Source organism: Suricata suricatta, chromosome 13, assembly GCF_006229205.1.
Source record: "Suricata suricatta isolate VVHF042 chromosome 13, meerkat_22Aug2017_6uvM2_HiC, whole genome shotgun sequence".
Taxonomy (NCBI): Eukaryota; Metazoa; Chordata; class Mammalia; order Carnivora; family Herpestidae; genus Suricata; species Suricata suricatta.
This window is the reverse complement of record NC_043712.1, coordinates 32,659,340-32,684,796: the sequence shown is the minus strand read 5'-3', so window position 1 is coordinate 32,684,796 and position 25,457 is coordinate 32,659,340. Positions and strand designations below refer to the sequence as shown.

Sequence of the window (25,457 nt, the reverse complement as noted above, 5' to 3'; positions counted from 1 at the left end):
GGGAGCTTTGTAAGTATTCTAAATGCAATGACATGTCCTAGATTGGGTCCTGAAGCTGAAAAAGAACAGGAGTAGAAAAACTAATGAAATGCAAATAATGGCAATGTCACCTGTCTTAATTTCTTAAGTTTTGATAAATGGGCCATGGTTACAGAACATGTTAACATTAAGATAAACTGGGAGAGAGGTATACAGAAACTTCTGTACTATCTTTACAATTTTTCTATAATTTCTAAACTTACTCCTCAAAAAATATTTAAAACAAAAAAATTTAAAAACTAGCATATCTATGCCTGGATGTCATCCTAGACTGATAAATCAGAATCCCTGAGGAGGAACAGCTGTAATGTTTAAATCTACCTCAGTGGTTCTAATATGTCCTGAGTGTTGGGAGCCTCTGTTCTAAACTCCAAATGCTTGAGGGACTGAGATTCTGTCTTGTTCTTTACTGTACAGCCTAGAGCCTAGCTGGTGCCTGTGTGCCTGTAGGGCTTGTGCAACTGTGCCCTTAAACTAAACCTTTACTCGCAAAAATCCCCTTAGAGTCTTCTAAAGAGAGAAAACTGCAAACAACCTCCCTCCACCCCCCGCCAGGGAGGTTTTCAGACCTCTGCCCACCCAGAATAGTTCCTACTCCTGCCCCCAGACTCTTGTCATTTTCAGCTAATCCTGACCATCATCGCCAGACAGTCTTAAAATACTAAAAGCCACTCTGTTGTTTGGAAGTCTTACTTAGTTCCCCATTCCCTAACATATTCTTTAGTATGCAAAATTCTGTTCACTCTAATAATATGAGATTTTTAGCCTATTAGCCTGCTAATCCACATGGATCCTGCATTAACTGTAGTTTGCAGGTAGTTCTCTTGAATATATCTTGAATTCACCCTTCTCTGTGTCACATACATTAATGCTGTGATCCTCACCTACTATACAAATCTTTTCCATCTTTCATGGCTCCTTGGAGATACAATTTTTTCAGGTCACTCCAATAAAAAAAAAAAAGAGTGTTTCCTCTATTGTATGTACTATTCAAATGACATTAGCCTTTACTATTTTCTTTTGTAATTATTTACATTGTTTTATTTCCCCATAAGACTAGATTAAACCCCTGGTGGGTAAGGACTATATGCTATAGGTCTTCTAACCCTCACAGTGCTTACCACAGTGCCGTCCACACAATGAAGCATGTGATAATGATTTAATGTACATTTTGCACAAATACACTATTTAAAAAGGAAAAATAGAAAATCAAAATTTAAATGCTCAAGTAAACTACATCCATTACTTATCACCTCAAAATATCTTTGAAGGAGTCTCAGAAGGATAAATTGTTAACATTAACTTAAAAAGCCAACGAAAGCCTGAATAAAATGTTGATGCTATTGTTACATTGATAATTGAACAAAGTTTACAAGAAAACAATTACTCCCAACTTTTAAGTGAACAGTCAATACTCTCTACTTTTAAGAATTAACCAAGGAAAAAAATAAATTAAAAAAAAAACTTAACCAAAAAAAAAAGAAAACTAACCAAAGAGAGGTTTCTTCTCAAGGGGAAGGATCACTTATTTACCACCCAACATACATATACACGCACACACACAAACTAGCAGGATATCATCGATATGGTAGAACCTGAAAAAACACCTTAGTTCTCTCAACTGTGGTCTATATGTGAACAAAAAACACTTAAAACTTTGAGTATTGTAGAGATCTACAATATTTTGAGAAAATTACACATATATTAAGATGTGTATTTTGTTGGACAACTGTGATGGTTGAGCATCGTTAAAACAAAACATAACTATAGACGTCATTTTCTGGATGAATCTCTTGAGGAACGTTTGGAATTGCCGGTATATTTGGTTCTTCTGCCTTGGGTTTTCCTCCCATTTCTGTAAAATAAAATATTAAACTAGGTTCAATAAATGGTATTGGGACAATTGACTACCTAGATAAAAACAAAACCTCTACCTCACACCTTGCACAAAAGCAAATTTCAGATGAGTTAAAAACTTAAATATTAAAATATCATAAATGTGGGGTGCCTGGGCGGCTCAGTCGGCTAAGCATCCGCCTTTGGCTCAGGTCATGACCTGGCAGTTCATGAGATGAAGCCCCATGTCAGGCTCTGTGCTGACAGCAGAGCCTGCTGGGGATACTCTCTCTCCTTCTCTCTTTCTGCCCCTCCCTGGCTCACATGTGTGTGCTCTCTCTCAAAATAAACATTTTTAAAAAAATAATTTTAAAAAGAAAAAATTCAAATTTATAACAATTATGAAATTCAAATTCATAATAATACTAATGCCTAGTAGCAGTTGTTATCAGAAAAGTGGAAATTAAAACAATTAGGTTGTTTGGGTTTTTTTAAACCTATAACACACAAGGAAAAGATTTTTTTAATGTAATCATGTGTGGTATTGGGGGAAAAGCACTTATATAAACTCTTGGTTTGTGTGGACTGCTAAAACATTTTGGGAGCCTCAATTGCCAGAATATATCCACACATTAAATGTGGGTACCCTTTGGCCCAGCATTTCAATTTCAAGGGATTTATCCAAAGGATATAATCAGACAGACTTAAGCTTCCAGTGTCTCAGTTTCCTTATCTATAAAATGAGATATTATTTTTCTGACAGGGTTTTTAACATTGAATATAATGATTTACACAAAGGTTTCATAGTTTCTGGCACATAGGAAGTGCCAAATAAATGCTACTTCCAATCATGTTCATTGAACATTGTTATAATAATAAAACTTGGCAGTCACCTAAATGTTCATCATTTCAGAGACTGGTTGGATAAATTATTGTACATATAACACAATACCATACAACTGTTACAAAATTAAGTCATTAAGATGGCCGTGATATAAATCTCATGTGAAAAAATGCAGCTTACACAGAATAGAAGGTATACTAGATCATTTGTTAAAACAGAGGAAAGCAACCCCCAGGATGGGTTCAGAGATAGGAGATGGTGTCAGAGGAGATTTACTCTATATTCACTTATACTGCTTTAATTTATCGTAACGAACATTTATAATTCATTACTATGAGCATTTTCTAATCAGTAAGAAGGTATATACTTCCATTTGTTTAGCCAGACAAAACCTCAAACAAGAAAAGCATGAACTAATTGCCCACATTAACTCTGGTAAGAATGAAACTTCTAGAACTGAGCCTTGTGTGGATAAAAAGGTCTTCTCCAACAGTGCTTCATGCGGCTGCTGTTTACTCTAATTTTTTCAAGGGATTTCCTCAAAACCTGTACCCCTTGGATTCCCACTAACCCCATGTTTTTGCTGTACTTATCTTTTAGGAAAAAGAACAAATAGGCTCTCAGAGTGATTTCTCGTGAAAAGGTTACGGTCTGCTAGACTCAGCCCATTTCTTATACTGTCTATGGTTTTGTGCAAAGTGAATCGAGGTTCTCAGTATTGTCCCTGAGGCAAAGGTCAAACTGAAGAAAGGTCACATTATTATAAAAGTGTTATCTTTGGGAGAATGCTTTTCAGGAACAAATATTGAAATAGAAAGGGTTTTTGGCAAACCTGATAAATCCTACAAAAACAAGTTCCCTTAGTAACAGTAACAGGATCATATTTTGTACCTTTCTAACCCCCTTGGCACCTTGTACTGTGAATTTACTTGCTTTCATTTGCTGGGAAATTTAATTCTCAAGAAAACCTTTATTCATCAAGCTTTCTTGTTAATTTAAACTTAATCGTTCTTTAAAATATTTTGCATGTAATTCATCCTGTATTGGGTTTATTTCATTTCACTGCCTAAAGCTTCCCAGAATGGATACTATGTCAAGTGCCTAGTATACACACTTATACGGTCAGTTATTTTTTTTTATTTCTTTGTAAATGTGCCAAACAGACACTGGTTGGATGAAAAACATTCTTTACTTGAAACTAGCTAATGGCATGAATGATATCGCTTGCAATAATAGCGGATATCCTACAATTGTCAAAGGCTATAAATCAGCACTCTGAAGGAGATGTAAACCTATGTTGGTGCTCTAATTATAAATGGGGAGTCCTATTAAGTGGCAGCATCACCGACTTGTCCCAATAAACCATCCCTACCTTGAGGAAAAGTATAAACATCCATAGCTTCCTCCTGGTGTCCTTTAGGATCCTGGCCTTGGGGCCCTTTTGTTCCTTGGTATGGTTCTGGAAAGCATTCTTCAGTTACATCCTTATTTTTATATGTGTTGGTGGAGAGGTCTTCAGGCCCAGGTGTTTCTTGGTATATTTCAGGTGGATATTCCTCATCAGGAATTTCTTGGATTGCCTCAGGAGAGAGTGCTTTAGGCACAGCAATTTCCTTATAAGTTTCATGAGAGAAGTGTTCAGGTTCAACTGTTTCTTGGTGTGTTTTTATAGAAAGGTCTTTAGGCACGGCTATTTCTTCTGTTTTAGGCAAGAAGCTTTCAATCTCAGCCATTCCTTGATCTGGTTCAGAATTGTATTCCCCAGGTTCAGCTCTTTTTTGGTATGTTTCATGAGCATAGGCTTTAGGCACATCTGGTTTGGGGAATGCTTCAGGAGAGCATCCTTCCAGGTCTGCTCTGTCTTCACTTTCAGAAGGAAGGACTTTGACTATAGCTGTTTCTTGACACAGTTTAGGAGAAAGATCTTCAGGTTCAGCCATATCAGGGCACATTCTGAAAGGATGGCCTTGAAATACAACTATTTCCTGGCACATTTTAGGAGAGAGATCTTCAGGGTTAGTCACACCAAGGCACATTCTGGAAGAATGGTTTTGAAGTATGGCTGTTTCTTGGCACATTTTAGAAGAGAAGGCTTTAGGTTCAGCCACGTCAGAGCACATTTTGGAAGGATGGCCTTGAAGTACAGCTGTTTCTTGGCACATTTTAGGAGAGAGCACTTCAGGGTCAGCCATATCTTGGCACATTTCAGAAGGGTGGTTTTGTGTTGCTGTTTCTTGTAACTCAGAAGAATTTTCCTGATGTATAGTGCTTTCTTGATCCATTGCAGAAAATTTTTTCTCGGGCACAACGTTTTTGGGAGAGGCTTCCAGAGAGAGCGCTTCGGTTATAGTCCTAGGCGGTTCAGTTCCTTTCTCCATAGGCACTAGTGCTCTCTCCCCCGTGTCCTTTTTAAATTGTGACTGAGGCTCCACCTTCAGGTCTGTGTTTTGTTGTCTCTTTCTGCCTCTTTTATTTCCTTTTCCTGTTCTTGGCTTCTTGCATTTTTTCTCTCTGTGAAAGATCAGAATTAGTGTCAGCGGTGGACCTACAGGATTCAAATACAAGCTTAGTACTAAGAGCCTCTGGTCTTCCAGCTGTCTTGTTGTATGACCATGAAACAATCACTTATCTCTTTAGGCCTCAACTTCCTTGTTTGTAAAATGAAGGAGCCAGTGTTAGATGTTCTCGGTTGTCAGGAGAGGAGATGTCCTTCATCTCTGACACCTTGCTCACAAGGAAGCTTCTTGGTGAGTGTAGGGAGTCAGTGTGTTTGAGAGCATATGCTTAAAGATTGGTTATGGAAAACGTATAATCGATGATATAAACTAATAGACTGTCACTGTGGTTTATACAGTTGTCTCTCTGGGTTTAGTCTGTGTGTGTTAGTCCCACTATACCCTGGAGAAACTGATACAATTGCATTTCTAGATCTGCAGTCCAGGCACAACTCCTTGTCTGCACAGCCTGCAGACAGAAGATGTATATCTAATTGCTTATCTAATTCAGTGGCTTGTGTAGAGAATGCTAAAAAGCAGCAATACATGTCAAATGAGGTGTACTGTAAGCTGGGTCAAAAGCTGCAAAAACATTTCTTCAGGTAAAGGAGGCCGGTGGAAAGATACGAGTGGACAGATTATACCTACTCCAAATGATAACTAGATTCAGGATCTAAAAGATAAAAGGATATGCGTGGAAATTTCAGCCAATGACAAATTGTTAGGTACTACAACTATTACTAAATACAGATGGCTAATACAGATGGGCTGGTGGTAGGGAGAAAAAGGTACTAAAAATAAACATTTCATCTTTTTTCTAAACATATTGAAATTCTGTTCCATGTACCTTCTCTACAGAGCCTCCCCTTACAGTCCATAGGGCTGAAATGCTCTCCTTGCTTAGGACTTATTATCAGGGCCGTGCTTTAGGTGAGGAATATAAGCTGTGTCATACCATTGTTACTTGTGGAGAAATATGTCTTTCAGTAAACTAGATAAAACTGGTGCTTTTCTATCTTTGCAGTGTTCATAATTCCTTGCACACTTAAATTTATACCCTATTCTACCTTTGTTTATGTTTGAAATTTCCAAAATTAAAAATTTTTTTAGAGATTGCCTCACCAAAATCAGTTTGAAACCAATATTAGAAAGGTATATGTATAATAAGACAGTCAAAAATTAGTATTAGAAATACTATACAAGAAAATGTTATATAAAAATTATGGGATAGCACCTCACAATTCTAGAGTATAATTCCAAGTAACAAAGGTAACAAGATAAATTATAAAGTCCTTATTGTCAGATTTTTTTTTTTTGAGAGACAGAGAGAGACAGCGTGAGCAGGAGAGGGTCAGAGAGAGGTAGATACAGAATCTGAAGCAGGCTCCAGGCTCTGAGCTAGCTGTCAGCACAGAGCCCGACGCGGGGCTCAAACCCACGAACTGTGAGATCATGACCTGAGTCAAAGCTGGACGCTCAACTGACTGAGCCACCCAAGGGCCCCTATTATCAGATTTTTAAAAGATGGTGTATGTGACTTTTTCAGGAAACACTTACTGTATTCTAGATATTGAATACTAAATAACTTGTCATGAGGATCACTATATGAGGGAATCTGAGTAGTGTTCTATGTTCTTCCTGGTAGTTTTTCAAAAGATGCAAATACATCCATGTGGCCTAAAATTTAATCTGTACTCTGTCACTGATCTGCTATGTGATCATGGGCAAGTCACTTAAACTCTCTATGCCTTGGTTTCTCCATAGGCAAAATGGAGTAAATGGTATTGGTGCAACAATCATATGCAATTGTAAGAACTACATATAATAACTAAGAGGAATGAGTTTTTCACATATAAATTACTATTCATATTAATATAGTAAATACTTACAGTGCTTCTTATGTGCCAGACACTGTTTTAAGTAATTTGCTTATTCTGTTATGTAATTTTCACCTCAACTTATAAGGTAGATACTATTATTATCTCCACTTTGCAGATGACAAAACTGAGGTACATTCTTGTCCAAGGTCATATGGCTAGAAGCAAAGGAGCCACACTTCAAATGTATTCATTCTGGCTTTAACAGCCAAGGCTCTTAACCATTACACTCTGCTGCTTCTCCCTGGAACCACTAAGGTTTCACCATGTGGTATGTTGTAGTAAGAATAGCCCTCAGCGATAGAGAGATGTGTCACAAGAGCAGGGCCAGCCACCTGCCAAGAGGCTCGCCAAGGTGTCATCTTCTTCAGTGACTTTTTCAGCCTTGTTCCTCCCTCCCAACAGGCCCAGAAATCCAATTCTGTTAGCACACTGAGACCCAGCTCCATTTATCTGGGCTAAAACCCATCAACCAGCTCAAAATGACTGATATATATAAACCTAAAAACCAATTTTTAAGTGGATGGTGAGAAATGCAAAGTCACCCAGCAGAGGGTGCTTGGACTAACAGATGAATGTACTCTTTCTCTGTAACAAGTATTTGAGAAGCCCAGTGAAGATCAGAAGGTTGCTTGGAGAGTATGGAATTAGAGAATATTGGGATATTCTTCAACAGAGTCACCTGCCACAGGACTCGAGTACAGAAGTTTCTGCTGTAACATAATATTGTATTCCCGAAAAACCTCACTTTCCCCAAAATCATACACTAAAAGTGCAGCGCTTACGGGGGAAGATAGAGTTAAGGCAAACAACTCAAATCCTGTGCAACTTTTTAACACTCACAGAAACAATCATTTGTACTGGCGGAGATATCATGAGTAGTCCAAGCAGGCAGGTTACTATGGCTGGAGGCTGTCTGGGGGATAGCAAAACTATACAAAAGCAATAGTGTAAGTGCCTGCTGTCAGCTGCTGAGATCATGTAAATGCTGGAGGTACTCGGAGCCAGCAGGCCTGCCATTGGGCTGCGCCCAGGAGGAAGTGCAACCTATGTGCAGAGAGCTGTGCAGGGCTGTTGATGTCCCCTGGGAAAAGAGCCCTGGATGCTGAAAAGGACCCGGCTTATGCAACAGCCAAGCTGATGGCTTTTCCCTTTCCTGCTGAAGATTTTAATTATATTCCTTTTTGATTAGGAAAAATCACAAGCCAATACAATCTCTACATTACAGTGACATCATTCCCCTATTTACCAGTCATATGTCAGCTGATTTGTGCTATAGAAACATGTGTTATAGAAGGGAAGATTCTTAGTCCCCAGGGGGGATTGGTGCCCTTTCTTAAGAAAGGTGCTAAAACATTTATATTGTATGTTTTTTTTAATGTATAGCTATTCTATCTTTGCCATCAAAAGGAACATTTTTCACAACAATGAAGAAATACAAATCTAACTGTTAACCTAATGACAGTAATAAAAGAGTGCTTAGATCAGTGTTTCTCAACTGGAGGCAATTTTGCCCCTTGGGCCCCCCCCATGCCAAGAGACATTTGACAATGTCTGGAGACATTTTTGGTTGTCACAATGCAGGTGGGAGGAGTGCTATTGGTTTCTAGATGCCAGAGATGCTGCTAAACATCTACAATGCACACAACAGCCTCCCACACAAAGAATTATCCTGTCCGCAGTATCAGTAGTGCCCGGGTTGAGAAACCCAGGCTTAGATGAGTGTTGCACTCTAGCTCCTTGAGCTCCCTTTTCTATCTCCAAGCACCTCCAGGGACCTCTGTTTTCATAGTCATATTTTAAATGGATGCAGTTAGACGCTGCCTCATTTATAATCATGGTCTTTTTACTCTCTCCTTAAGATTATATACAGGTGACTTTGCTTGGAGATTTAAAAACTACTAAACTCTTCTGTCACTTACAGAAATTGTTTTGGTTTATTCGACAGAGAGTTAATTATATTCATTCAATTAGGATTTTACTAATAGAGAGCTTAGAAAACTAGCCAGGAGCTCTCCTCAAAGGTATCTCCTGTGCCCACAAGATGCTTCTATGTTTATATTACCAGAGTAGTAGAAAGAACACCAGGCCTCTATACTATAGAATTCAACTGCCTGATGCTTTAATTTAAAAAGAACAGGGATAAAATTCTGTTCCTACCACCTCAGCAGCTGTGTGATTTTAGGCAAGAGATTTAACCTTTTAGAGATTTGGTTTCTTTTATTGTTTTTTTATTATTATTATTATTATTATTATTATTATTATTATTATTATAGGGATAACAGCTCCTGACTCATGGAATTGTTGGGCAAATATAGTACGTATGAGCACTCAGCGCTACTTGGCCCATAGCATATACTTGACAAATTTCCATTCGTCTTCCCTTGCAATGATACCATACCCAAGTTGCCACTGTGAAGTTTGCTTCTCTTGTGCTTCAACTTTTCTTTTCCTGAGTTGTTCTCTGTTTCGCAGATTCCAAGTTCCAATAATTTCTGTAGGATCAAGATGGAAGTTATAGAAGATAGTGATAAATTGTGGCATTTATCAGCAAGAGTCCTATGGCAAGATGGTGGACCACCCCACAAACACCCCCCACACCCCCGCACCCCCAACCCTGCCATGCTGGGTGTCTGTTCTTCTCCTTGCTTCTGGAGGACAAAGACCATATTTTATTCATCCTTATGCCTCCAAAGAATGCCTAGGAGCAAACACTAAGTATGCATTTTTAAATGAAAGGGTAGTTTTTGTACCTATGGGTGCTATCAACCCATCAATTTCTTCAAAATAATTTTACACAGTGCACAAACATAAAAGAAAAAAATCTTCCATGTTCTGCCATCCTTAACATTATAACCTGTTTTCATTTTATTTCTCATATCCATCTAGTAGTCTCTGTATTACACAAAGTTGTAATGATAGCATACCATAATATTATCATTTATTAACCTAACATCATGTCAGAAATATTTTCTATAACATAGTCCTCTCCTCACAATTATTACTTTAATCAAGTTGATGTATTCCCATTTGTTCAGTCATTCCACACGTATTGGTTTTTGCCAATTTTATGGGTTGTTGGGTTGTTTTTTTGCCACCGCGGATTAAACTGTAATAATATTCATGCATACAGTTTTTTTCCTTTTGAATTTTTTCCTTAGGACGATGTTTCTTCAAGTTCTTTGGGAAATTATTATCAAAAGACAGGTTCTGTTGCCATCTAAGTTTGTGAAAAGCTATTGGATCTTCTTAGAGCCTGTTAAGTGACTACAAACTTGCCCTGAGGGCCCCAAAGACAGAGCATGCCCCTTGGGCCACCACACCTTTTGTTCTTAGACAGAAGTTCTTAATGATAAATTTGGATGGAAGGATATTTTATATCTATTTTTACCAATGTCTAATTACCATTTCCTTCCATTATGAGTGTGGGTGACAAACCACAGCAATTCTTGTGCCTAAGTGACTTTGTCACCCAAAGAAATCACAGATTTTTTCACATCACATTATAGTTGTTGCAGGCACCTAAAAACACAACTTATTTGAGATGATATATTTGATCTGATAGAATGCTTTTAGACCCACCATTACTATAATCTTGACATGTGATGCATCTATAAATAAGCATATGTATTACTGTATCACAATTTTTCATTTTGATAACTTTATCTTACACAATTGTTTCCTTTGAAATCTTATCTATTAATTTTATGTATTTAAAATATTTATTCTAAAAAGGAAATGATAGGTTCATCAGAGTGCCAAAGGGATCCATGGCACAAAAGTTTAAGAATTGTCTCAAGGCCTAGGGTTCTGCAAAACATTTTGAGAAATGCTGCTTTAGGATAGACCCAAGACTAAGATTAGAAAGTCAAAAGAATGAGCACTACTAAAGATCTGGCAATAGGTAGGCCAGACCTCTTTCCAAAATTTATACCAAATTTACACTACCATCGAAGTATAGGGGTATAATAGTTGTTTTACCACAACCATTCAGTACTGGGTATTTTCATTACCTTACACTTAAATATATTATTAATAATTTATCATCTCCTTTGGTTTCTCTAGTTAATTAGAATCTTAATGTACTAGATGTCACCTCAGAAGGTTATACAGCCCCAATCTTTCCCATCTAAGGTTATATGAACATACTCAATTAGGTGGTTTTGGGGGGCCAGAGCCATAAAAATTAGGAAAATAGTCACAGCCCCAGTTCTTCCCAACTGTCACTGAGACATCTTAGTGCCCACGAGGGACCTCCCAAGATCTCTTTCATTACCTGGAACATGGTTCTTTTCTTGAGGAGGACCGGGTGTCTGATGGAGCGTCACGCGAGATTGGTCCTTTCCCAAATCCATCTTGTTGTAATACCTTCCTGCTATTTGGTCTGACTTCCACAAGCAGCCTTTTTAAAAATATCAAAGCAACTAACAGTTAAACACACACACACGACACACGAGTTTACTTGTCACTTAATTTCCCGCCTTAAAGTTTTATCTAGTTGGACCACAGCTGCTGGCTACTTCTACTTTCTTTATCACACTGCACAGGTGTGAGTAGGGGGCATGGTTGGTCCGACTGTCCTCATCCTGTAGCACAGTTTCTAGTTATACAGAGAGCCCCATGGCCACAGCCTGGCATCGCGCAGCCTCTGATACAGCAGTCATTTATTTCTGTCTCAAGAAGTGCCTGAGTCTGCTGGCCCTTTACCCATATGGAAATGGCATAGTGTAGAAAGTGCCCTAGCTCTAAGACTTAACCAGTCCATGTCCTAGAATAAGTCACCTCCTCATTCTGTGACTCTTTCCTCATTTGCAAAGTGGGTAAATAATTCCTGACCTGCCCACTTCACAGAGTTCTTGTGAAAAAGTGAAAATCGTAATGTGAAAATTATGAAGTGTGAAATTAATCTTATGTTATTTTCATGCATATGGCGTTTTTACCTTAATCTGTTGCAGAATTAATTTTACAGCTGTATATGCTATGAAATTTACATAATAGATCTAAGGAACCAAATTAGGAATTCAAAGAAAATCTGAACCCTTTTCTGCTCACTTGAGCATTCACAAGTGCCTGAAGATAATTAGTGAAAACCACTGTTAGTCAATCCAGGGAAGGTCAAAAAGAATTTCTTAATGAAAATATGACCATATTATGCCACAGAAATTAGGTTGAAACCAAAGAAATGACCCCCATCCCCAACTGGTTATCCCATTTGAGAAGGTAAGGAAGCACAGAGGACCACAGCTGTACAAGTAGAGAAGGACCACTGAACACACCCTGATATGAGCAGCCTTTCTGAGAAATGCAGGATTAACACTATTCTAGAGTCATAGATTGGACTGAATAGAGTTTGAATTCCAATGTTGCTTAGTTAGGCAAATTAGATAGTCTAGGGACCATTTTACCTGTCTATATCATGGGGACAATATCGGTATCTATTGGGGTGTTATTGGGGTGATTAAAGCAAATTATCTGCATAAAAAATTTTACATATACCTAGAATATTGAACTTGCTTAACAAGTATTAGCTGCTTTTATTAATAATAAAATATAGTAACCAGATTTTTGTAAACCAAGTAATAGTTTAAATGCGCTAAAGAAACTCAGAAAATCTGAAAAGAATCCTTATAAAGCAAAAATCTTTAAAAAAAAAATGACTATGTGCCCCCTACTTCTCTAGACTGTTAAAGCATTAGAGGTGGAAGGGCCCTTGGAGCGCCTGGGGGGCTCAGTCAGTTGAGCGTCTGACTTCAGCTCAGGTCATGATCTCACAGTTCGTAAACTGGAGCCCTGTATCAGGCTCTGTGCTGACAGCTCAGAACCTGAAGTCTGCTTTGGATTCTGTGTCTCCCTCTCTCTCTGCCCTCTCCCCTGATCATGCGCTCGCTCTCTCTCTCTCTCTCTCTCTCTCTCTCTCTCCAAAACAAACATTAAAAAGTAAGAAGTGGCAGGGCCCCCAAACCATCTAGTTCCTCTCTCCCTCCACTTTATATATAGATAAATTGAGAGCCAAGGAGAGGAATGATTTGCCTGCCGCAAATTTTCTTACTTACTGCTGACAGTACCTCCCACTGATTATAAGACAGGTCATCTTTTCAGGTTCAATCTTGCCTGGGTATGAAAATGCGTAGTGTGAATGTATGAGAGAAGTGAGCTTTTCAAACACACTGGAAAGTATTGAGAATTACATAACAAACACCCACATACCCAGCACCCAAACTTAATGTGGTTTTCAGTCACCGTATCCTAATGCATTAAGTTTCTCAGTTCTCCAGACTTTCCCATAAGAAAAGATCTAAAATTTCCGATAACCTCAGGGAGTCTCTATTCGAAGGAGTCCTAGAGGGAATGGAAGGTGTAATTTGTAATTGGTCTCTCTATAACTTTTGGATTTTCAGATACAGGGTTTAAAGAAATCAAATACAAATTAAAGTAGCTTTGAAAATTATAAAGTAGTAGTGTTATATCATTTAAACTGGCATTAAAATTTTTTTAATGTTTATTTTTGAGAGAGAAAGAGAGAGTGTGAGCAGGGGAGGAGCAGAAAGAGAGGGAGACACAGAATCTGAAACAGGCTCCAGGCTCCCAGCTGTCAGCACAGAGCCTGACTTGGGCTTCAAACTCACCAACCACAAGATATGACCTGAGTTCAAGTTGGATGTTTAACTGACTGAACCACCCAGGCACCCCTAAACTGGCCTTTTAAATATTGATCTCTTTATTTGAGATGTTTTCATTCTTACAGTTTGCTTCTTATGATAGTTCAACAAAATAACCTTATAAAATGTCTCTGGGGTCCATTACAGAAGATGCAGGAAGTACTTCTTAATTAGACTTATCCTTACTCTTGGGGCCTGGGTGGCTCAGTTAGTTAAGTGTCCGACTTGAGCTCAGGTCATGATCTTGTGGTCTGTGAGTTCAAGCCCTGCATCAGGCTCTATGCTGACAGCTCAGAACCTGGAGCCTGCTTCAGATTCTGTATCTTCCTCCCTCTCTGCCACCCCTGCTCACGCTTTCTCTCTCACTCTCTCACAAAAATAGAGATTTAAAAAAATCAAAAAAATTATTCTTACTCAGGGCTTATTAAGTTCAATGACTCAGCAAACTTATTGTCCACATGTTGAACAAGAACATCAGGATGCAAAGACTGACAAATACAGTTCCTGAATTCTGTACGCCGTACACTAGATTTATAAAGCCACATCTTTATTGCAAAGGGCTAATAGACTCTCTACCCTGTTGCAGTCTTCCTAAGTTGACTTCACCACTGCCTCATGCTCCCTGTATCTGGGAGCAGAATATGGAGGGACTATAAAAGGGTGGAGACTTGAGTTAACAGGAAATAGAGCCAATGTTGGGTGGAGGGGGCCAGTGGAAGAACTTTGAAGCAAACTAGATTGGAAGCCAGGCAAGGTGTCTTTGATGTGATAAGCAGGCCAGAGCAGGAACTTGTCTGGGACAGAAGTAGCCATACAGTAAGTTTACAAGCCATAGTTCATTGTCCCTTCTCCCAGTAGAAAACTCTGGAATGATTACCAGAATGTGAGATCTTAGCCATTAAATTAAAGGTTGAATGTTTTTTTAACAAACGCTGCCTCGGGGAAAAAGAGGTGGTGGTGATGGAGGAGGGCACTTGTAGGGAAGAGTACTGGGTGTTGTATGGAAAGCAATTTGACAATAAAATATTAAAAAAAAAACGCTGCTTTGTTCTAGAGTTATTTGCATAGATACACGAAACCTCTCTCTAAGCCACAAACTCTTAGGGGGTAGTTACCTCTCCTGATTCACTTTTCCATGACCACAATTGAATCTAGTGGGAGACTGCCACAGAAGTTCCCCACAAATGCTCACACTCTTGTATGCAGGGTAGGCAGCCTGTGGAGGCACTTTATACACTCAGAGGACCTGATGTGGCTGTGACTTAATAATAGTAATCCCATCATCTGTTCTGGAACTCTGCCTACTGTCATTCACAGTCACTGTCCTATGTACTGGAGAGACGGCAGCTAAAAGACAAAAGTCCCTACCCTTCCAGAGCCTATAGTCTATGGGGAGAGATAACCACTAAGCAAATTTTTAAAAATATGTAATATATTGGATGGTGATGAGTTTTGGAGAAAATTGAGTGGGGAACAACAGGCTGAGGATGAGGGGGAAAGTCAATGTTGGTTGCTATTTATTTATTTATTTATTTTTAATGTTTTATTATTTATTTTTAGGAGAGAGAGAGAGACAGAGTCTGAGCGGGAGAAGCATGGAGAGAGAAGGAGACACAGAATCTGAAGCAGGCTCCAGGCTCTGAGCTGTCAGCACAGAGCCTGACGCAGGGCTCGAACCCCCCAACTGTGAGATCATGACCTGAGCCGAAGTTGGACACTCAACTGACTGAGCCACCCAGGCGCCCTGGTTGCTATTTAAATAGGGTTGGGGGTGCTTACGTGGCTCAGTGAGTTAAGCAACTGACTCTTGATTTTGGCTCAGGTCATGATCTCACAGTTTGGTTTGTGAGTTTGAGCCCCGAGTCAGGCTCTGTGCTGACAGTGCAGAGTCTGCTCAGGGTTCTCTCTCCTCCTCACCTTCTGCTCCTTCCCCCCTCAAATAAACTTTAAAATATATACATACATACATAGGATGGTCAGGAAAAGCTTGACCAAAAGGGTGACAGTTGAACAGAACTGAAGGAGGTGAGGGGCCAGCCAGGCTGATAGCTGGGAGGGCATTCCAGGCAAAGGGACACTGGCAAATGGTCTGTGGTGGTAGGAAGTAGGTTCAGAGAGGTAAGTTTGTTGCACCTTGTAAGGATTTCTATTCTGATTGAGATGGATAGTCCTGGGATGGTTTTGAAGAGAAGAGTGATCTGATCTGATTTATATATTTTTTAATATTTTCAATGTTTTATTTATTTTTGAGAGAGAGAGAGAGACAGCGTGAGCAGGGGAGGGTCAGAGAGAGGGAGACACAGAATCTGAAGACAGGATCCAGGCTCTGAGCTAGATATCAGCACAGAACCTGACACGGGGCTCGAACTCACAACCATGAGATCATGACCTGAGCCGAAGCCGGACTGAGCCATCCAGGCGCCCCATGATTTATATTTCTTAAGGATTATTCTGACTACTGTGTGGAGAATAGACTATTAGCCATGGGGCGGGTGGCAGGTGGAGGTGTACACAGAAGGGTCTTGCAGTAATTCCAATGAGCAGTGATGAAGCCATGCACTGTGACGGGAGCTCCTAGAGTAGCTTACAAATTGGAGGTGGAGTGAGAGATCATCAAAGACTAAGAGTTTTGGTCTGAGTAGCTGGAAGGATGGAGTTGCGACATATACATGAGGAAGGCTGGGAGGGGCAGGCTTGCAGGAGATGACTGGAATTTAGTTTGGGACATGCTAACAGACTGGGGAGAAAACAGGGAAGGAGCAGCTAGAGAAGCAGAAAGAAACTGGAAAGGTAAAGTGTCCCAGAAGCCACAGGGAAAAAACATTTCAAGGAGGAGGGGGCAATCGATTGTGGCAAATTTTGCTAATAAGAGTAGAAGAAGGATTGAAGGTTGTCTATTTCCTAACAGTTCAATTCAATTAATTACAGACTGTGGAGGCCAGAGAGGTTGTTGCTTGGTCAGGGTCATACAGACAGAACCAGCTACATAATTTTCAGGGCCCAGTGCCCAGCTCTGAAGATGCACAGCTCCTCCTTCAAAAATTAAGAAATTCAAGTCAGTTACAGCAGAAGATTAAACTCAGCACAGGGCCCTATTTTCACAGGTGTTTCACCAGATCACTGCAACAGACATAAAACAGATCCTCATGTTTCAGATCAAGACACTGGTGCTCAGTATCGAGTGATGTAAGGTCATAGAGTTAGACTGGTGGTGTAAGTGTGGAACCTGGGCCTTCAGCTTGTCCAGCCTTGTTCCTATAAGATCAAACCAGGTATTGAGGGGGAGAATTACTTTCCTGCCTCCTGACTCTAGAACAAGTTTAGTGTGTGTGTGTGTGTGTGTGTGTGTGTGTGTGTGTGTGTGTGTGTGAATGTTTATTTTGAGAGAGAGAGAAAGCATGTATGCTCATGAGCAGGGGAGAAGGGGAGAGAGAGAGACAGAAAGAGAGAGACAGAGAGAATCCCAAGAAGGCTCTGTGCCACCAGTGCAAAGCCCGAACTGGGGCTCCAACTCATGAAGTGTGAGATCATGACTGGAGCTAAAATCAAAAGTGAGACACTTAACCACTGAGACTCCCAGGCACCCCTGGAGCAAGTTGAAATATTGAGGCCTTGTTCATGCATTTCAGAAGGCTTATTAACTGGGCAAGTGTGGGAGGGAAGGAAACATTGCTAAGAACTTCTGTCTTGGGGCTCTTATGATGGGGGTGAGAAGGGAGCACGGGATACTATCTAGTCAACAACATGATCTGATAAAAGTGCTCCAAAGCTAATATACTTTTAGGCTATACTGATGTACTTATAAAGCCCCCACACTAGGGGCAGGTCAGAGTCCTGCTACACTTTGGTTTGTCATACCACACCTGGAACATCATACTGTGAGGACCATGTGAGTGGTATTTGAGAATGTGTATGAGAAAGAGCAAAGAGTATGTAGCTATACCATTTCCTGGCTTTGCAATTGGGGGGTGGGGGTGGAAATCGCTCAGTACTTTCTAATCCTCAGTTTCTTTACTTGTAAAACGAAAAAAGTACAACCTCACAGGGATTCTGTGTGGATGAAAGGGATCATGAGAGCTCTTTGTAAAGTGAAAAGCACTGTGATAGATAGGAGTGCCATAAACCTGGGTGGTGTGCATAGTATTATTGAAGCATTCTAATGGTACACCCTAGGCATTTTCCTAGAGTGCGGCTGGGTAGACAAATGAAGGAAGGGAAGGTATTGTGCACCTATTTTTCTTAGCATTCCTTCCTTGCTAAAACCCTTTTCCAAAGCTTTTGAATTCTTTTCAAAGAGTGGATCAAACTTTGTTTTCCTAAGTGGGGAGGGAGAGCTTCTGGTTTCCCTCTCTCTCAGTCTGTTGATGCATGATAAATGAGTTCTGTCTCTGCTGAAACAGATGCTGCCTTACTCATAGTGATAACATGGTCTATGACTTTAGAATGGCGGTAACCTTGACTTTCACTTTAGTTTGTTCCAAAGTTCCTCCTCTGGCCTCCTCTCCCAAGGTTTCTTTCTATTTCTAAATGTACAGAAATATAAGCAACTCTGCATAAACTGTGAGTGGTGGTTTATCTGGGGAAGAACAATTCTGCTCCCACCTTGAACCGCCATTCCATCTCTATCCTTTCTTTCCCCAAATTCCCGAACTCATACTGCACTACCTTGACCTCTTTTTTCCCCCACACTCCCAAGGTTCCTTCACACCGCAGTCTAGTTTTTCTTTCCACATATTGTACTCTCATGCCTCATCGGTGACTTCCTAGTGGCCAACTCTGGTGGTCCCTCCTGTAGCTCGTGATCCCTCCTGATTCCATTCTCCTGGAAACCTACCCTGCTCTTGGCATCTGTGGTGGTGCGTTCTTCCCCTTTCTCCCTCTTCCTCAGCCTTGCTCCCAGGCTTCTTTCACTCCCTTAGATGTGGGAGATATTTCCCAAGGATGACTCCCTGATCTTTTCTCTGTATACTTCCACCCTACTTAGATGGTTGATCCAACGTATACCTTTAGCTATTATCTCTGTGCCGATATCTTCTAAATAAATATCAGTCTGAGTTCTAAGCTCACATGTTCAAGTGTCTCTTGGACACCATTCATTACGGAATATCCCACTGCACCTCAAACTTAGCATAGCGAAAAGCAAATTTATCCGCCCCCTAAGACCAGTCTCCTCTGGTTTCTTTCTGCTAGGGTAGTGTCACCACGTTTCTGGTCATCCAGCTGTAAACTATCCCAATTGTCTTGGCTTCTGCCTCCTCACTGGACACAGCCCCCAGCTGCGCACAGTTCAATGAGTTTCTTCTTCCCGGTGTCCCACATGTTCATTCCCTTTTGTCCTTCCCCATGCCACCATCCCAGAGGAGAAACTGGACTTCTCATTGGAAGTCCTGGAAAAGATTCCTCAGTGTTGTTTTTTCTTCCGTTTCCCTCACCCTCCCCAGACTGTCCTGCACTAACAGCCAGACATTCCCCCTATAGCGGACTCTGAACTGGTCACTACCCTATGTAGAATACTGTCAAGTCTCAGTAATACTTGCAAGGGAAAGACTAAATTTTTCAGCTTGGCCTTTAAAACCAACTTCGCAACCTTCCCTTCCCATTACCTTTCACAGTACCTTTTTTCACACCTCCTGACTGTTCAGTGCTCTTCCCTGTGTCTGCCCATCCAGATACTGAGTGAGTATCCTCCATCACAAAGCCTTTGATGCCAGATGCTGAGCACCTGCATCACAAAGCCTTTGATGATGATGGTGATGATGATACATTAGCCATTTTACAAACCCATAACAGGTATATGTTTTACATATATTATCTTGTTTAGTGTGTCCAACTAATATTATCCCCATTTCACTGATAAGGACATTAGTGATTTAAAGAGATTAGGTTATACCCCAAGAACATATAAGCTCATAAATGCCAGAGTTAGGGCTCAAAACCAAGGCTGTCTGTAAAATTCAGATTTCACCATCCTGTTCTACTACCTTTTCCTACCTAGAAGTGATCTCTCCTTTTTGGGCTATAATCACAATTGATTTGAGCTTGTTGTATGATAAATATCATAGTATTTTTAATTTTGTTGTTACATGTATACATATTTTCTACAATATTAATTCAGCAAACATATAATGAACATTTATTGCCAGCCTCTTCACTAAGAATTGGTGACATAGAGACAAATCAAACAAGAGTCCTTTTCCTCAAAAACTCAGTCTTATTGAGGATGAGAGGCAACAAGTAAATCTGAATCAGAATATAATACAGTAATTTTAATATTGATATTTCCAAATATTCTGAGAGTAGAAAAGAAGTGTTAATTCTACTGCCACAGAAGTGGAAAGGACATTTTATTGTGTACCCTACAGCTGGAATTCTTTTTCAGAACTGCCATGGTATGAATTTGTACTGGCCAACAAGTAGAATTGGGGAAATGAAGAGGTTTTGTATGTTTGCAATGGTATTGTGGGGTTTTTTTCACTTTATATTTCATTTCACACACAATAATAATAATAATAATAGTAGCCAATGTTTATTGAGCACTTGTGTACCATATACTAGGCACCATTTTACGCACTTTATATATAATCAATTTAGTCTCTACAATATCCTTTTAGGTAAGTAACTATTGATATCCTTGTTTTATAGATGAAAACACTGAAGCACAGGCATTGACCCTGTGCCATTAGTCACCCACCTAGTAAGTAAGTAGCACAGCTGAGTGGTTTGGATCTAGGAGACCATACACTTGACCCCCTTGCTCTCTTACCTCTCAATTCTACTTCTTTCATATATAATAAAATAAAGCAGCCATGTATATTATTTTCTTTTCCAATCCCCTCTCTCTCCTGTATTCCCTTTTCCCCCTCCCTCATGACTTCCCTCTTTTTGTCGCTTATTGACTATCTATTCTGCCCCAAACAACGCAGTGTGTTGAGGATACAAAGGCAAATCTTTAAAAGGAGCATACATAGAAAAGTAAAGGGACACAGATGAGGGACACCAGCCGTGATGGAGAGAGAAGGTCAAAGAAGTCTTCCTGGAATAGACGACCTTGAGCTTAATTTTGAAGAGTGAATAGAAATTAACTATTATGACACAGCAAGGCTGGGAGCCACAACACAGGCTCTGGAGTCTGATCTATGTTCATTCCAATCAAGTTGTGTGCGACCTTGTGAAAGTTACTTAAAGTCATCCAGCCTCAATCCCCTCATATATGGAATGGGCATCATAACACCTACCTCTCATGACTATTATGAAAATTTTAAATGATGGATTATGTAAAGTATCCAGCTCACAGCCGGCCTTAATGCTCTGCCTGTTTGATTGTTCATAACCTCACTAGCAATAAATGAAATAGAACCACTAGATAATAAGGCTGAGTAAAGCAACAGAGTCATTTTCTGGATATTGAAATGGAGATCCTGAGGGATGCCTGTATCACATAGGCTTAGTGGCAGTTGGAACTGGAATCTGGATTCTTCGAGAGTTCTACCATTTTCCCTTCCCTTATCTGGCATTCTGAACTCACTTGTCTATAAATCAGTATATTTAATTCCCTGGCATAATGAGTATTTCCCAGACTTTCCAATTGTGGACATTCCCTATTTGTGATTTTTTGCCACATTCTTATAATAATGTCTTCCATGTTATCATTTACTTAAAATTTTTTCTTCAGATACACTTATTTTTACTAAAAGTATATCAAATGGAAATTGAATATCACCATTAAAAACAGAAAACCAATCATAGGCTTGTGGTATAATAATTATATTTTATCTAAGGCACAGTAAAATAAATACCAAAGTATTAAAATAAAAGATGCTTCCTCTAAAATTATCTGCACCTTCCCCCAGTGGAATGCACACCACATCTTGGGAAATGCTGGCCTATGTAATTAATCAGTGAACACTTTTCATTACATGAAATTTCTAGACCATGTCCAAATCTATCCTAAAGCCGAACTTCCCTTTGCAATGGCCAGTGTAAAGGAAGAGAGCACTCCCTGGCCTGCACTGACCCACTATTATTCATATCAGCTACTTTTATTCGTGTCTCTAGTTGAACAGTAGCTTCTTCTATTTTCGCTATTTCTTCATCCTCTGGAGTTTTAGCTCTTCTGGTATAGAACATACAGTAGAAACTAACATGAGGCTTTAGTTCCATTTATTTGGAAATTTCAACTCCCAGCTTCCAGTAGATTCTATCCCCTAGTCTTAGAGTTTAAAGCTAGAATAACCTAGATCAGTCCCTAACTAAAAGGGACCACTGGTGATGAATTGTAGCCTTCCCAATTGTTTGCCCCCCACCCTCCAGTGCCTGCCTGAGGCCCTAGCACAAGGAAGCCTCCAGTAAATAGTCATCCACCAGAATCAACGGAGGTAGAGGTGACTCTGGCTAGAGCTGCTGCCACCAGGTGGACAGAGATGGCAACTGCGCCATTCTCACCGGCCAATTAAGTCCGCATTTTCCCTGGCAGGAGACTGCCTTGCCCCCTCATTCTCTGACACTCTCTATTCCCCTCCCTCCGAGTCCTCTTCTGGGTGAGCGAGCACCGGGGATGTTTGCATACCAAACACTTGGCTAATTGATATTCTGTCACAATCTGCTCAACAAATGTTAGGTTTTTTGTATTTGGGGTTTTTTTGTTTTGCCTTTTGTGTGCGTGTGTGAGTGTGTGTGTGCGTGTGTGTGTGCGCTCGCGCGCGCGTGTGTCACTTTGGTTGTATTTTTAGCAAGGTTGGGGAAGGAAGAGAAGGAGTTACTCTGGAAGGCAGAAAAATGTATTGCCAGGTCTTTCTTGCCTGGCATTCTCTTAAGTGGCTGTGAGCCCCTTTAACAGATGGAGTTCAGGATATGCTCAGATCTGATTTTATCAGCACATATCCTGGGCAAGTTCAAAGTGAGGATGAAGACTTCCTTTGTGCTTCTTTATGTGCCACCCTTTATTGTTAGTACACTCATCTCATTTTAAGGAAGCCAGCCCTGCTCAGCCATGATAGACCCCTGTGTGGGAGTCACATAACAATGTCTGACACTCCACTACAACAGAAGAGATGGCAGGCCTAGCCCAGCACTTTGTCGTGGATCCCTCAGCCCCCATCTTATTTTTATATGTAAGTGCCAGATTGTTCTTTGTAATCAAGGGAGAAATTAAAACAAACCCAGACAGAATAGCCATCCTCAAAGACTGCCAGTAACACCCAGAAATGCCCATAATTCTTCTATCTGAAGGGCCTTAGGCTTCATGATAAAAACAGAAATAGGAGGCTATGTGTTACTATTGATATGGCCTTTATCATTAAAATTGGACACTGCACTTCACTTCTCAGTAAACATTAACTCAGAGGAACAACTACCACCCTGAACGGTATGTAGTGCAGCGGATAGAGCCTGGACTCTTGGATCAGAAGATAAATAGGGTATCTATTTCCACAGAACTGCTATTAGCTTCTGTTTTTGCCCAGCTCAGACGGGTGTACAATACTTCATTCTCATGCAAGGAGACTGGGGAGAATCCTGTCAGACAGACTTAAATAACTTCATCAGTCCATCCAATGAAGGCAGACTTTCCTTTCTAGAAAACCACACACCTACTCTGACTTATGGAAACCTCCATTCCCGTATCCCACTACCAAATATGACACCGAAATGGATTTAGTCATCTCTCTGAGAGGAAAGAATAGAGGGAACCTGCACTAATCCAGTCAATTTAATTCCCCTTTAATGGGAATTAAATTAAGATCTCAATAATACATGATGACAGTTCTGCTTTCTAGTCTTATACAGAAATTATGCTTCTAGCTCTAAATCCTAGTTATCTCTGATGGAGGAAGTGAACCATTGATCAAGTAATAGAGTTGCCATGTTTTAGGGAGTAGAACGAGTAGAAAGAAGAGATTGATGACCAGGTGATGGAATAAGTAAGTACTGGGCATGAGACTTCTCTGTAAGTCAGACAGGGATGCCAGGCTGGCAGGAGGGATAGTTATTTGGGGAATTACAAGCAAGCTCATAAATGTACTTTATGGAGTTATGTGAACTTGGGACACAGTAAGCACTAAATTTCATAGAATCTCATCGCTGGAAGAAACCTTTAATTTCATCTAGTCACATTTCCCAAGAGATGCCTGAGAGCCCTCTACAGACTCAATTTACTAGAAAATATTTCTGATTTTAAACATTTTGCTATAGAAAATCCAGCAGGGACTTTTTAAGTAGCCCCCATTGTGATATATAACAATAATAGTAATATAGTTCTGATTATTACTTCATGACCTTGGGAAAGTCACTTAATTTTTTGTGGGCTTTTGCTCAAAATTATGACCTCTCTGGCTATTAGTTTCTGCATCTATAAATAACCTCAGATCTCTCCTGCCTGCCCCTCAGCATGGATAACACACTAAAGAAGACGATAGAAGCAGAAGTGTCTAACCATAAGTTACGGTATTCTTTTTAAAACTAAAAAGTATTGCTATTACCTCCTACATTCTCTCACCAGCGACAAGCCAGAGAGTTGCAGTGTTTCATCCCTCTCCATTCTATGAAGAGGTTCCTCGCCCTTGCCCGAAATTCTTTTTTATAGAGTTACCCACAGATGGGTCCCTACAAGAGCATTCACCAAGGGATCCTGTGCTTTTTCATGACAAACAAGGAATGGGTTTGTGCCAATGCAGGGCCTGCCACCCACAGTGGGGAGGGCCAGCGCACAGAGGGGCATTCGGCAGGAACAGCGGTCTTCCAAACCCTCCCCACATCCTCGACAAGGGCCACCTGTCCACAGGCCTCTACCACTGTGGGTGAACCGTAAGGAGCCCAGCAGTAGCAACCCACACAGAGGTTCCTTATAGTCCTCAGTTTTCAGTCACAGTGGAACCTCATAATGGTTCAGGCTGTTGTTCATTTTAACAGGCATTTAGTAAGTGTTTGTTATGAGTCAGGTCTTGTGCTTGCCACTGGGGATAAGGGATGAGTCAGACGAGCTGCCTTCCCCTGAGACCTCACAGTTTAGTGGGAGAAACAGACTCATGAGTGCCAAACACAGGATGTGTTATGACCAAAGCCCGGACAGTGGTTGGGCATCGCTGATGGATCACTCCTTAAGTCTGTCTGGGTTGACTTCTCAGAGGAGATTAGATTTAAAGGGGACTTTCACAGGGGTGTAGAAATTCCCCAGGGGAAAGGGGGGGGAGGGACTTTCAGACAGGGGGAGCTACAAGTACAAAGGCAAAGATGTGGGAGGACTGCTTGGTTCTGGGTAATAGCGAGGCTGGTGTGCTGCACACTAGAGAGTGGAAAAACTTGAAACAGAGGGTAGTGGGGGCCCAAGCAGCAGGCTTTGTGATGTCATGGGAACCACTGAAGGCTTTGAGGGAGGAGAATGTCATAGTCAGGTAAGGTTCTTAGAGCATTTAGGTGGCGGTGTAGGGGTTGGTGGGAAAGGAGAGAAGATAAATTAACTGAGAGTATTGCAGGAGGGGACAGATCCTAGAGAGATTTAGGAGATATAATTGATAGATCTTATTATGAGAAAGTCTAAGAGCTTCTGGCACAGGAAATTAAAAGAGAAAGAAGGCAGCCTGAAATTTTAGTGAGGGCCCACAGGTAAGATGACAAGATATCTTGCATCAACTTGACTTCAACTTCTTGACTGCTGCCCAAGATGGCCTATGGGATGTTTGTGGACAGGAGGTCAAAAGCTTTTTTTTTTTTT

The 25,457-nt window shown here is 40.4% G+C and overlaps 1 protein-coding gene across 2 annotated transcripts; it reads right to left on the bottom strand.

The window, feature by feature from the left end:
• Positions 1-1,701: 1,701 nt before the first annotated feature.
• On the bottom strand, positions 1,702-19,433 carry HEMGN (hemogen). Of its 2 annotated transcripts, none has more exons than XM_029920457.1 (5): positions 19,366-19,433; positions 11,368-11,493; positions 9,493-9,586; positions 4,092-5,230; positions 1,702-1,894 (listed from the first exon to the last, which is right to left on the bottom strand). In XM_029920457.1, the coding sequence occupies exons 2-5, from the start codon at positions 11,444-11,446 to the stop codon at positions 1,788-1,790; spliced, it is 1,419 nt and encodes a 472-aa protein (XP_029776317.1). In that variant the 5' UTR covers positions 11,447-11,493; positions 19,366-19,433; the 3' UTR covers positions 1,702-1,787. The 2 variants fall into 2 exon arrangements, with proteins under 2 accessions (XP_029776317.1, XP_029776319.1); XM_029920459.1 differs by lacking the exon at positions 19,366-19,433 and adding an exon at positions 14,866-14,942.
• Positions 19,434-25,457: the final 6,024 nt, after the last annotated feature.

Excerpts from the sequence above, each read along its gene's own strand:
- HEMGN (XM_029920457.1), bottom strand. The coding sequence starts at position 11,446 with ATGGATTTGGGAAAGGACCAATCTCGCGTGACGCTCCATCAGACACCC. Across the intron at positions 9,587-11,367 it reads AGAAAAGAACCATGTTCCAG|AAATTATTGGAACTTGGAAT; the intron begins GTAATGAAAGAG and ends TTGATCCTACAG. Across the intron at positions 5,231-9,492 it reads ACTTCACAGTGGCAACTTGG|AGAGAAAAAATGCAAGAAGC; the intron begins GTATGGTATCAT and ends GATCTTTCACAG.